This window comes from Adelges cooleyi, unplaced genomic scaffold, assembly GCF_023614345.1.
Source record: "Adelges cooleyi isolate 19-005CV unplaced genomic scaffold, UGA_ACOO_1.1 ACOO_flye_CR_arks_rails_tigmint_CR_PRNA_35, whole genome shotgun sequence".
Lineage (NCBI taxonomy): Eukaryota > Metazoa > Arthropoda > Insecta > Hemiptera > Adelgidae > Adelges > Adelges cooleyi.
The window spans coordinates 59,409-71,848 of NW_026096024.1; the positions used below are offsets into that span (position 1 = coordinate 59,409).

At 31.7% G+C, this 12,440-nt stretch overlaps 1 protein-coding gene across 1 annotated transcript in view; it reads right to left on the reverse strand.

The window, feature by feature from the left end:
- Nucleotides 1-2,213, reverse strand: part of LOC126840102 (uncharacterized) — an 18,194-nt gene extending 15,981 nt beyond the window's left edge. Inside the window, exon 1 of the mRNA XM_050575604.1 lies at nucleotides 1,215-2,213. Within this exon, the coding sequence (XP_050431561.1) occupies nucleotides 1,215-1,815 (601 nt within the window). The 5' untranslated portion in view covers nucleotides 1,816-2,213. The remainder of the gene's footprint in view (nucleotides 1-1,214) is intronic.
- Between the last annotated feature and the right edge of the window lie 10,227 nt (nucleotides 2,214-12,440).

Sequence of the window (12,440 nt, forward strand, 5' to 3'; positions counted from 1 at the left end):
TCGTAATTTCATGATACATAATTTGTCATCACTGTAATGAACTGTAGAGTTCAATACAAACACTATCTTAACAGTATACGAAATATAGTAATTAAATGATTTAGACTTTAGTAAAACAAATAAACTGCCAAGATAGATTTGATTCAATTTAATATAACACTTTTATAAACAGTACTTGCACGGGTAAAACAAGTAAGAGCAATTGAATACATACTCGCTGTTTCATTGGGGTTTTATAGTACAAGAATGCAAGCTAGCATATCCTAATACTTGTGGTAAACAAGTATTAGCAACGTCATTTACATAAAATTGAGTACAATAATAAAATGCTTAAATGCTAACTAAGTCTTACATCTTAATTAAAATCTACCCAAAACAACAGTAAGCAATAATGTTTTACACGTGCCATGGTCAATATTGTATCTCGAGGAGATCTGACCATTACATCCCCCCGATAAAATGAAAAACATATGTGGACGAAGTACCCAGATGTTTTTCGTACCAATAAGAATATAATATATGGATTATGTGAATATAATATGAGTATAATATGAATATAATATGAATACAATAAGAAATACAATGGTTATATTTTATAAACGTGGATAAACCGAGTAAAAACGGTTTGGAATATGAAATGTAGCACGAGGCGTGTTAGAATTATGGTATGGTATTGCTACATTGCTGTTGAGATGTTCGTTCCGAACATTTTGAGGCTCATTATTAACAAATGAATGTTCAGTATGAACACATGGAGGTTCATTGTTAATATTATTTACACTAATACTTTCGTTAAGTACATTAATATTTTCATTGTTTACATTAACCGTTTCATTGTTTATGTTGAAATTACGACCAGTATGTCCTTCAACTGAACGCAAGGTTTCTCTTGTACTTACAACTTTTATGATAATGAATACAATAAAAATTAATATATTAATAATTAGTAATATAGTAAGAACAGACAAAAACAGACCATATGACTGTTCATGTTTAGGTACTAACAGTTCTGTTTTGAGATTAGCCATATCGTTTAAATTATGGATATTAACATATTCTGTAACATGTGTAATTGGAAGTTTATACAATGTTGAATTTATTAAGCTAGATATGTTAGTATTTGGAATAACATCTGTGAAAATGTTATCTTTAGAAATTGGGGAAGGAATAAGGATATCATTTTTCCCATATGCCTTACAGGACTTCACATGTAGGTTTCATATTTGTTGGATGTAAGGTTTGAATTTCAGGGCATAACAGGAAGGTTTTTGATACTTCGCAGTTTAACAAATCTAGATCTGAATAGCTCGTATAGTGCTCATTCGTCTTACTTATAGCTAGATATTTAAAATTTGGTTTAACATATACATAAGAAAAATTATTGTCTAATTTTACCGGTTTTGCTAGTACGGCAAACAGTGTTAGCTGTGTTTGGTATACCAACGGTAAATTAATTAGATAAACAATGTTATCATTGGCGTAATAAACTCTTATGTCCGATAACTGTAATAATTCGTTTATTGGTTTCGTGAGATTGGGAGTGGGGATTCTATGAGTAATTACGTCTGTTGCTTGTAATATATCGCCCTCAAGAAAGAAAACTTCCGAGTATTTAAAACAGATATCGAGTAATTTTTCCCGTTCGTCATCAAGTAGATGATCTGTTATAATAAGCTTGTCGAGCGCTTCTAACCTACTGGCCCCACTTAATTTTTCCCTGATAGACATGATATTACTTGAGTCATCATATTGGTCTGGTGTAGTACTATCATTTACCTTGTTATTATCGTACGGCCCCCAGATTAAATTATTCATTTCAATATTTTCTACGAAAGCCGGTTGTTCGCCTATGTTTATAATATTTGCTACCGTGTGTTGCCCTTTGATTGGACTTACGCTATTTGCGATAATTACATCGTCGCTTAACTCTATTTTTTCAATGTAAATGTTATCAGCCTGAATTGACTTTTCTACTTTAATACATACTAGGCAGTTAGAGCGCTGTGGAATAATTAAATGTGACGAGTTAAGTTCTTCTGTACCCGTAGGAATAATTAATAAGTCGCGATTTAAATCAATAATGGCTTTGTTTTTTTTTAAAAATGAATTACCCAGAATGCCATCTTGTCTTATTTTAAAATCGTTATCTACTACATTGAACTTTATTTTTAAGGTACTGTTATTAATCAGAATGTCTAAAATTGTTGTTCCGATTGTGCTCACGCGCGTTGCCGATATTCCCTGTAGTTGCCGTTTTTCATCTTCGTTTATGATAAGATCGTCTTTTAGCGAGTCTATTTTAATAATGTTCATTTGCGCGCCACTATCTATCAAAAATTTAGCTGATGCATTAATAAAAGAATTAGATTTACATATTATATGTTCGTCTATTATTTCTGTAACTACTCGCACGTTATTTTTAATTTCCTGTACTGATCGGTTTGAGCCCGAGGTGCCTTCGTCACCATTATCGTTCGAATTATCATTTTTCTTTTTTTCGTTAAAAATGCGTTTCCTGCAGAATTTAATTTCGTGGTTAGGCTTCTTACAATAAGCACACGTTTTATGTTATCTTTATTTTCCCGTTTAATATTTGTACTCCTATTATACGCTGGGTTAGTAAATTTTGGTAAGTTCTCTTCTTTTGTCCTACATTCTCCTTGGACGTGACCTTCACGGTTGCATCGATAGCAGCGGATATTCTTTTTATCCCTATCATTATCTTTAGAATTTTTTGTATACTTATTATTGTTATTTTTATATTTATTTGCGCCGTTATTGTAAAAATTGCGCGGCTCAACACTTTTTTCTTCTTCTACAGCAATGGAAATGGCCCCTTCCAGAGTTGTAGGATTACGCGCTTTTAAAATAATTCTTAAATTTGAATTTATGCCATTTATAAAAACTGAAAGCGCATGAGATTTTATTGTTTCTGCTATTGCGTTTCTTTCTATGCTCGTTTTATCTATAGTAGATGCTTGTATTAATTTTTGATATGTTTCCTCGACTCGAGAAAAATAAGTTTGCGCGCTTTCTTTATATCCTTGCCTTAATGAACTGAGTTGCGCTTGTAAGAATGTGATGGAATGAGTAGCGCCAAAATTTTCGCGCAATATTTTAAGGAGATCATTAAGTGTTTTAACATCACGGTACCTAATAACTTCGAAAGCTCTACCTGATAATTGAGTTTTAATAACCTCAATAAGTTTTAATTTATATATCGGGTCTATATTATCCATGATAAATTTACATCTAGATTCAAAACATGTTAAATCTGATTCTGACCCCCCAGAAAAATGTGGTACCATTTTAATGGCTGAATTTAAAGTTAGTAAAGCATCGTTAGCCATTTTGGTCTTGGTTCCTAGTATATTTTTTAACCTAATCACCAACTGGTCTGGGTCGTATTCAACTACCTTCCAACTATCACTATCGGACATAAGCTATATAAATCCAATGACTTACAATAATAAAGCGTTCGACATGATTTGTGTGGCTGGTATACACGACTTGACACTCTGGTTGTTGGTGGACAGCTTGGCTGTGTGGCTGGGCTGCTTGGCTGGGCGGATTGGCTGCTTGGCTAGGCTGCTTGGCTGGGCGGCTCGGCTGGACAACGCTGTGTACCGGAACTTGAATGAAGTTTGATAGGTAGAAAAAAAAAAAGAACCTCAAAATGGTCTTTTTGGATGGGCAGTGTAAGCTCCTGGACGATCCTGGATACTTACAGTGTGGCACGGCTTTCGAAAAGTCCTTGACTTTTCCTAACGAATATTTTTTTTTGACGTTCAAAAAAAAAAATTCAAGCCGTTAACTTCTTCTGACACCAAATATGTAATGAACTGTAGAGTTCAATACAAACACTATCTTAACAGTATACGAAATATAGTAATTAAATGATTTAGACTTTAGTAAAACAAATAAACTGCCAAGATAGATTTGATTCAATTTAATATAACACTTTTATAAACAGTACTTGCACGGGTAAAACAAGTAAGAGCAATTGAATACATACTCGCTGTTTCATTGGGGTTTTATAGTACAAGAATGCAAGCTAGCATATCCTAATACTTGTGGTAAACAAGTATTAGCAACGTCATTTACATAGAATTGAGTACAATAATAAAATGCTTAAATGCTAACTAAGTCTTACATCTTAATTAAAATCTACCCAAAACAACAGTAAGCAATAATGTTTTACACGTGCCATGGTCAATATTGTATCTCGAGGAGATCTGACCATTACATCACTCATTAAGTTTCACCAGGATTTTATCTAAATATCTCCGATTTTATCCCAAATTATAGCATCGATGTAATATAATATTTTTTTTTTATAATATTCATTTAAAATATCGATTGATATTATTTTCTGTCGAGTTTATTTTTGACGTTAATTTTTTAGCACAGCATTAGTTTAATCGGTAAGCGTATTACAGTTTAATAGGTAATTTAATATGATACGAATTCAATTAGCGTTTTTAATTTAGGTTGAATGCTTTTTTCCGAAACATATCGTTTTTAAAACAAATATTACCATGTCAGAATTATCAACGGCTTAATGTTTTTGAGAATAAAGAATATCATTCTCATCAATTGGACCCAAGACCTTACAATTATAGAACAAGGTGTAATTTTTAAATATAAAGCATTTATTTCCAATGTGACATTATTCATGTGAATGTAAAATATCAATATTGAGCTATTTTAATGAAAAGTGTGTTATGTTGTGATTAACTTCGAATAATTATTGATACCTGAATTTGTGTATGTGAGTAAATAATACCCAACACATATGTTTAAATTATTTTTGATAATATGAGTAATTATAGTATGTATTATTTATATTATTACATACAAGTAATTAGTAATTACTTCCTAATAACACCAATATTGTTTTTAATTTTACCTAAAACATATGTAGGTATATTATTTTTATTTGATTAAATTTATCTAGGGTAGTTCAAATGTTTGCTTTCGGTTTAGTTATTTCTTATAATGATCTTACCCAAATTCTAACATACATAACGAAAATTTGATCATTAAGTTTTAGCTATAACTGAACAACGGTTTTAGATATATTTTATATCAAATTTATTAATTTACAATTCATTTCTCTTTAAAACGCTGTAATGCTATTCATTTGTATTTATTGAATTCAGTAAATCAAGTAAATAGTTTTTTTGAACTGTTGAAAAATTACCAATAAAAATTAGAAGGCCTAAGCTATAATTGTTTAAACAAATATTTGAACAATCAACTCCTAATAACCTCCCCTCCCGATTCGAGCTCTGTGTATAGTTGTACTGAGTTATTGAAAGTTTATATTGAAGTTATTTTTTCAATGAAATAATTATGTTAGCTAAAAAAGTTTACTTCCTAAAGTAACCTCTTAATATTCACTTTTAAAATCATATTAATAGCTTGAATATACAAGTTAATTTTTTATTATTAATTAATACGATAACGATTTTATCTGATACCTTAAACGGAAATTCGATTAGGTAAAATGTAAAATAAAATTAATTCATCATAACATTTCCAAGACATCGATATTGCCGTAATTATAATGTTATTTTTTGTTAATAAATTATTTCAGTTTAAAAAATTAAACGTACAATCCTACTAGAGGTCACACTGGAGCAGACATGGGGAGTTTTAATTTGAAACCTTACTATAACTAAATTGAATGAACAGTTTTCACATAGGTATTACATATTATATTTTAACAGCTTGCGTACGAGTCCGCAACCACGGGATACATTTTTTCGTTGCTAACCCAAAGTAAACAGTTGGTTAGTAACAATTTTATGTTGTGCCTTAATAATTGGCCTTAATCGATTAATTGGCAAAACATTCACTTGGTTAGTTTTTTCCCAACCAACTTAACCATTCATTCAAGTTTGTTCGTTGTGAAAACAAAAAATCATTAAAAAAAATTAACATCCCTATCTCCACCCCTATCCCCAGCCCCATCATAAATCAGGTTTTTGAACTGTCGATTTTTCCATGTGTGTGCCAAACAAAGACATACAAACGTCAATAACATTAAACGTTAAATAACATTAAACAATTACATTTACGTTTAATCAGAATTGCATCGTCATATCTGCGTTTATTATTCTTATAATCAGATATTACTGTTCCGCTTTTGCACTTTAGTATCACAATTAAGTGTCGTATTCGGGCTGAGGGAATAGTTATTGAACGTTGCTATTTACCTGAAAAAAGTTATTTATTATACTGTAGTTCTAAGGTACCCTAGATGTGCTGTTGTATTAAAAAAAAATGTAATATATGACATGCATAGTCTTATGCCAAAATTTACGGGATCATAAACTACAAGGAAAAAACATTTTAATGTAACTAATGGTGTTTCATTTAAATTAAGAGGAGAAGAAACTAGGTATTAACATGTCAAACAACTTTTTTCAGAACTATACAATTATTTGTATATTTGGAAATTAGAAAAAATATATGTTACAAATTGCTTTTTTTTTATTAAAATGCGATACTTTTAAATAATAAAAATTAAAAATATCATACCTTAAATAAACACACTAGCTATAATGCACAAAAATATATGAGTGGCAAGAGGTTTTCTATATGATAATCGTGTTGAAGTTTCCTATTGTTGAATGCCTTGAAGTTTTTTTTCTGTAATATCGTCACATACTTTTATGATTTTTGTTTGGAGATGAACGAATACTTGGCACAAATTTAAATATTGTTTTAAATCGTTAAGTTCGAGATGATAACTGGTCCACGGGTCCGGGTAACCGGATTCCACATGACAATTTTGGCTGAAATAATAATAATAATAATAATAATATTCTATATTACAGAATCAACTCCATTTACAAAAATAGTATAATATATATATAATAATAATAAATAGTATAATAATAACAGTTAGTATAATATAATGAATAACATATGCTACAATAATTTAAAAATAATATGCGTTTATAAGTCTTAACTAATTATCTATTTGACTTTAAATATGACTTGAGTGTATCAGTATTGACAAAATTAAAAAAATCAATATCGACTGTGTTACCTGCTGCCATTAATATGTTTATTTAAATATTCATTCAACTTGTCGTTAAACAACTTCGAAGAGCTACAGTGGTTAGCAATCGCTGTTTGATTTCGAACAGTGAACTTATCTTTTAAGACAAGTCCAACAAGCAATCGTAATTCCAGCTGTCAGATCGTTGACAATTGTGCTCAAGAACAAAATTCTACTTGAGTACCTGCAGTTTAATATAAGTAAAATGTAAACAATCAAGATTGATATCTTATCCTTAATCTTTTTATTTTTTTAAACACATGTTAGTCTAGACACAGGCTGTTTCAATCGTGTTTTATTTACTAAAACAACAAATTCGAGTAGACATTACATTTTACGATTGTTTAATAAAGAGAGCTGTGCCAACTGAGCAAAATATAGCGAATATAATTTATTTAAATGCCAATTTTACTTACCCAATTGTTAGTCTAGACACACGTTGGTCCAATCGATTTTTATTTAATAATACAATAAATTAGTGTAGACATAACATTTTACATAAGTGTTTAAGAAGAAGTGTGGGAGCTATGCCGACTACTCAATTAAGCAGTGCATCGAAAAAAAAGAATATTTTAATGTTCTGAAATTGCGTATGGCTCACTTTTGGAACTGGAAATCTGAAAATTAGACTTAATTGATACAGTTTTCTCAATAATTATAGACACAATAATTATTCCTAATTGCTCAATCTATCCACGAAATGTTCCCGTTTGGGTCTCGCGCAAGAAATTAGGAAATTAGGAGTTAACAGACAGTATTTTTGTAATCTGCAGGGTTTTTTTTTATATTGTTTCATTATAGGAACTATTAAAATTATTAACAACGTTTTTTTCATCTGTAGAATTATAATCGTATATTTTTATTTATTTTTTATAATACATTTTCATGAATAAATGGCAATATGTTGTGAGTATGGTTAATGTGTGGACGTTTCTGGTTTAATTAATGTACACTTTCTCTTTTCAGTATTGTATAGAAAACCACAAGCCCTGAAGTGGTTTTCAGTAATATCGTCGGAGGCTTCGATGATCTTGGCTTGGAAATAATCGAATACTTGGCTCATATTGGATTGTTGTTTTAAACCGTTAAGTTCGAGACGATAACTGGTCCACAGGTCTGGGTAACCGGTTTCAATAAGACAGTTTTGATTGAAATACGCATTCAACTGGTCAATAAAACTTTTCAAAGAGTTTACTGGAGCTATCAATTGAATTCTGATAGTGGCCGGTGATTTTGCCTGGTGGTAGACGTCCAAAAAACTATAGTAACTCCTTTTAAACGAATTTATATCAGGACGTATGTCCTTGCGTGCTATTTTGTTCGAGCTGATCGTATGGAAATACTTTAACGCACTGGAAGCGTACGTTAAACCTATCGAAGTCAATTCAAACGCCGACAATAGTGTGTTTTCGCAGGGGTTTATAGGTGAATTAGTAATCGAAGGCCTTCTATGTTGATAAGCAAAGTATCCACACTCGGTAGCCAGATCGTTGACAACTGTGCTCATGAACAAAAATCTACTTGAGTACCTGCAGTTTAACATGAGGAAAATGTGGTTGACAAGATCTACTATGTTTTCCGTTGTAATATCATTTTTTTTGTCGACCAAATTTGCCAGGTCATCGTCACCAAATTCTCCGGCAGCAGTCTTCGTTTTCGCGTTATCCAATATATTTTTCCATCCGGTATAAGACAGCAAACGTTTGGTTTCGTTGATCATTGCGTGTAGTCGTAAACACGACACGAACGGTTCAGATGCAAAAAAAAACCTCAATCAACAATATCGCGGCAAAACACTTGGTTAAGTTCATGTTGTGCGTTGAAAAATTCAATTTTACAATTAGCCGGCGAGAAAAATCAATCGTGCAGTAAGAATTAAACAACCGTAACGCTTAATTGATACTAAGCTTATGTTTTGCTAGTTCATATTTTTAGTTTTTAATTTACTATGTAAATAAAGCTAATATTGATTATTTTGATGAAGTTTTTGTACACGAAAGTCCGAACGTTCCATATGTTCATATATTTATACACGGGTTAGTCTAGACACGCGCTGTTCCATTCGTTCCATTTATTAAAACAATTAATTGGCGTAGACATAAAATTTCACAAATGGTTATGAAGACGTAAGGCAGCTGCGCAAATAATAAGGTCATCGAAAAAATAAGAATATTTTAATGTTCTGAAATTGGACATGGATAACTTGAGTAACCGAACACAGTTTGTTGGTTTTTTTTTTGGTTCCTTGTCCGATGAAATCCGATCAAATGATCACCCTGTATAAAGCTGGTTAACATCCGAATGTATCCATAAGTATGTTATTAGCAATGCATGTGGTAATAAAAAAAAAAGGTGCATAATGAAACATTAATAAAGTATGAAACTACAAAAACTCCTATCAGATGTCAACACCATGTCAGTGATTATACTCCTTCGAAAAAATTGTGCAGTACATTAATTAGAACGTATGAAATGTTGAGTGATAGGTAAAATTGAAGTAATGAAAAAAATTATTATTTAATTTACTAACTAACAACAAATGATTAACTATTACTTATTGTTAGGATTATATTCAAGTATTTGACTAAATATTTCGAAATAGGTGATTGCGCCATAGACACACAAATATATAAATAGCACGGGGTTGTCGGTTCGATTAAGATGTAGACGTTTCTGGGTTTCTTATTGTACACGTATTCGTTTCACTGTTGTACAGAAACCCGCAAGCCTGGAAGTTATGTTCTGTAATATCGTCGGATGCTTCGACGATTTTCATTTGGAGATAATTGAACAGTTGTTGTAAATTGGACTGTTGTTTTAACTCGTTAAGTCCGAAACGATAACTGGTAAACCGGTCAGGGTAACCGGTTTCCGCGCGACAATTCTGGTTGAAATATTCAGTCAGATTGCTGTTAAACGTCTCCAAAGAACTAACGGTGGCCTGCAATTGAATTCTAATCGTATCCGTCGATACCGCCCGTCGACGGTAGTCTACCAAGTGTTCGCAATCCCATTTTAACGTTTTTTCAATAGAACGCAAGCCCATGCTGTATAGTTTTCTCGGGATCAACGTTTGGAAGTACTTCAACGCACCATACGCGTACGTTAAACCTATCGAAACCAGTTCAAACGCATAACACAGTAGTTCTTCGCAATAACTCAACGGCGACTTTGTGAACGAACGTGCTCGTTCCGGATAAGCAAAGTATCCGCACTCGGTTGCCAGATCGGTGATAATTTTTCTCATGAACAAAAACCTACTTGCATACCTGCAGTTCAACACGAGGAAAATGTATTTGACCAGATACACCATTTCGTTTCTGTTTAAGGCCTCCATCCGGCCGATCGCCTTTGCCACGTCATAGTCGCCAAACTGTCCTGCGGCAGTTTTCGTTTTCACGTTATTCAATATGTCTCTCCATCCAGAATGGGATAGCAAAAGGTCTGTTGCTTTGACCATTTCGGACAGTCGTACACACGACGCAAACGGTTCGGATGTGAAAAACATCTCAACAAACATTATAGCGGCAAAACATTTGGTTAGATTCATTTTGTATATTGAAAAATCCAATTCTACAAGTGGCGGCCGGGACAAATAATCGGACCGAATGAATCAAACAATCCTAACACTAAATTAATACTAAAAATGGTATTTGCTAGTTTTTCGTTTAAATTTATTAGGGTTTTCTATGTAAAAAGTTAATGAAGCGAATATTGTGTATTCAATATGTATGTAATATTCGTATGCCTAATTATTTATACACATGTTAGTCTAGACACAAGCTGTTCCTAATGTGTTTTATCCAATAAAACATTAAATTAGTGTAAACATAATATTTTACCAAAGTTTAGGAAAACAGCACCCGTCTGTTTCGTTTCCTCGGGGCAATGAAAAAAAAATATTTTTATAGCTGTTATGCTATTTTAATGTTCTTAATTACATATTTTTGGATTCTAATACATTTCGCTTTTCGGACGTGCTTTTGGAACTGGATGTCTTGAAAATTTGACTAAAGTTAGACATAGAGTGATGTCTTAAGTGTTACGGTTTTCTCAAAAATCTGATGTCAAAACGTATTATTATTAAGGAAAAGCTTAGACAATAATTACAAACACAATAATTATTCCTAAATACACAATCTTCACACGGGATACTTTCAATAGAATGTTGTTATACATCCATCAAGTATATTATTAGCTGTAAATGGGATAATAATAGAAAGGTGTTTATAAAACTGTAATAACTCCCATAAGAAGTCAACCTTTGTCTGATTATTGTCTAATATTTAGAATGTATTTTTATTTCCTTGTGTAAATAATACATATATTTTTTATTTGAATCATATATTTATACACATGTTAGTCTAGACGCACGCTGTTTCAGTCGTGTTCTATTTAATAAAACAACAAATTCTTTTCAAACAAATTTCATACTTGGAACGTATGAATAGTTGAAACGCCGAGTGATAATCAAAGTACTTGATTTTTTAAAAAAAAAAACATTACAGTTTCTATTATGACTGTAATGATAATAGATTATAGTTGTACCGTAAGGTAATACAAGGTATTTGCATTTGAATTATTAAAATTATTTATAAAAAATTCTACCACTATCCAGTTACTGGAGGCATTCACTAATATTTTAGGCTCATTATTTTGTCAATGGCATAATCAATGGTCTTAAGCTATTGATATTTCATAACAGATATCTAATTAGTTAACAATTCAATTTTTTTTAATTATTTCTAGTGGTATATTTATTACATAACTCGTGGTTAGTGTGTTATTTGGATAAAATTCAAAAAGCAAAATTATATGATTTATTGTATTTTTTTTTTACTGTTTTCTCCATAGTTTATTTTCATTTAGCTGTTTTATAGGAAACCACAAGCCCTAAAGCGGTTTTCAGTAATATCAACGCAGACTTCGATGATTTTGGTTTGAAGATAAAGGAATAGTCGGCGCAAATTGGTTGTTGTTTTAAACCGTAAAGTTCGAGACGATAACTGGCTCACAGGTCTGGGTAACCGGTTTCCATAAAGCAATTTTGGTTGAAATATTCATTCAACTAGTTAGGTGACGATGACGTGGCAAAGTACTAAAGTAAGATAATGGAAAGAGTAACATAATATTTGGCGTGAATAATTACATTATACCTAATCTTGTTCAACTGCACGCTAGTAGACTTTTTTTCTTGAATACAATTACCAATGATCTGGCAACCAATAGTGTTGTGGATACTTTGCTTACCCAGATCAAATACCTTTGAACTATATTTCACCGTTAAATTTCTGTGAAACAACATTAATGTTCGCGTTTAAACTGACTTCGATAGATTTAATGAACGTCATGAGTGCATTAGTGCATT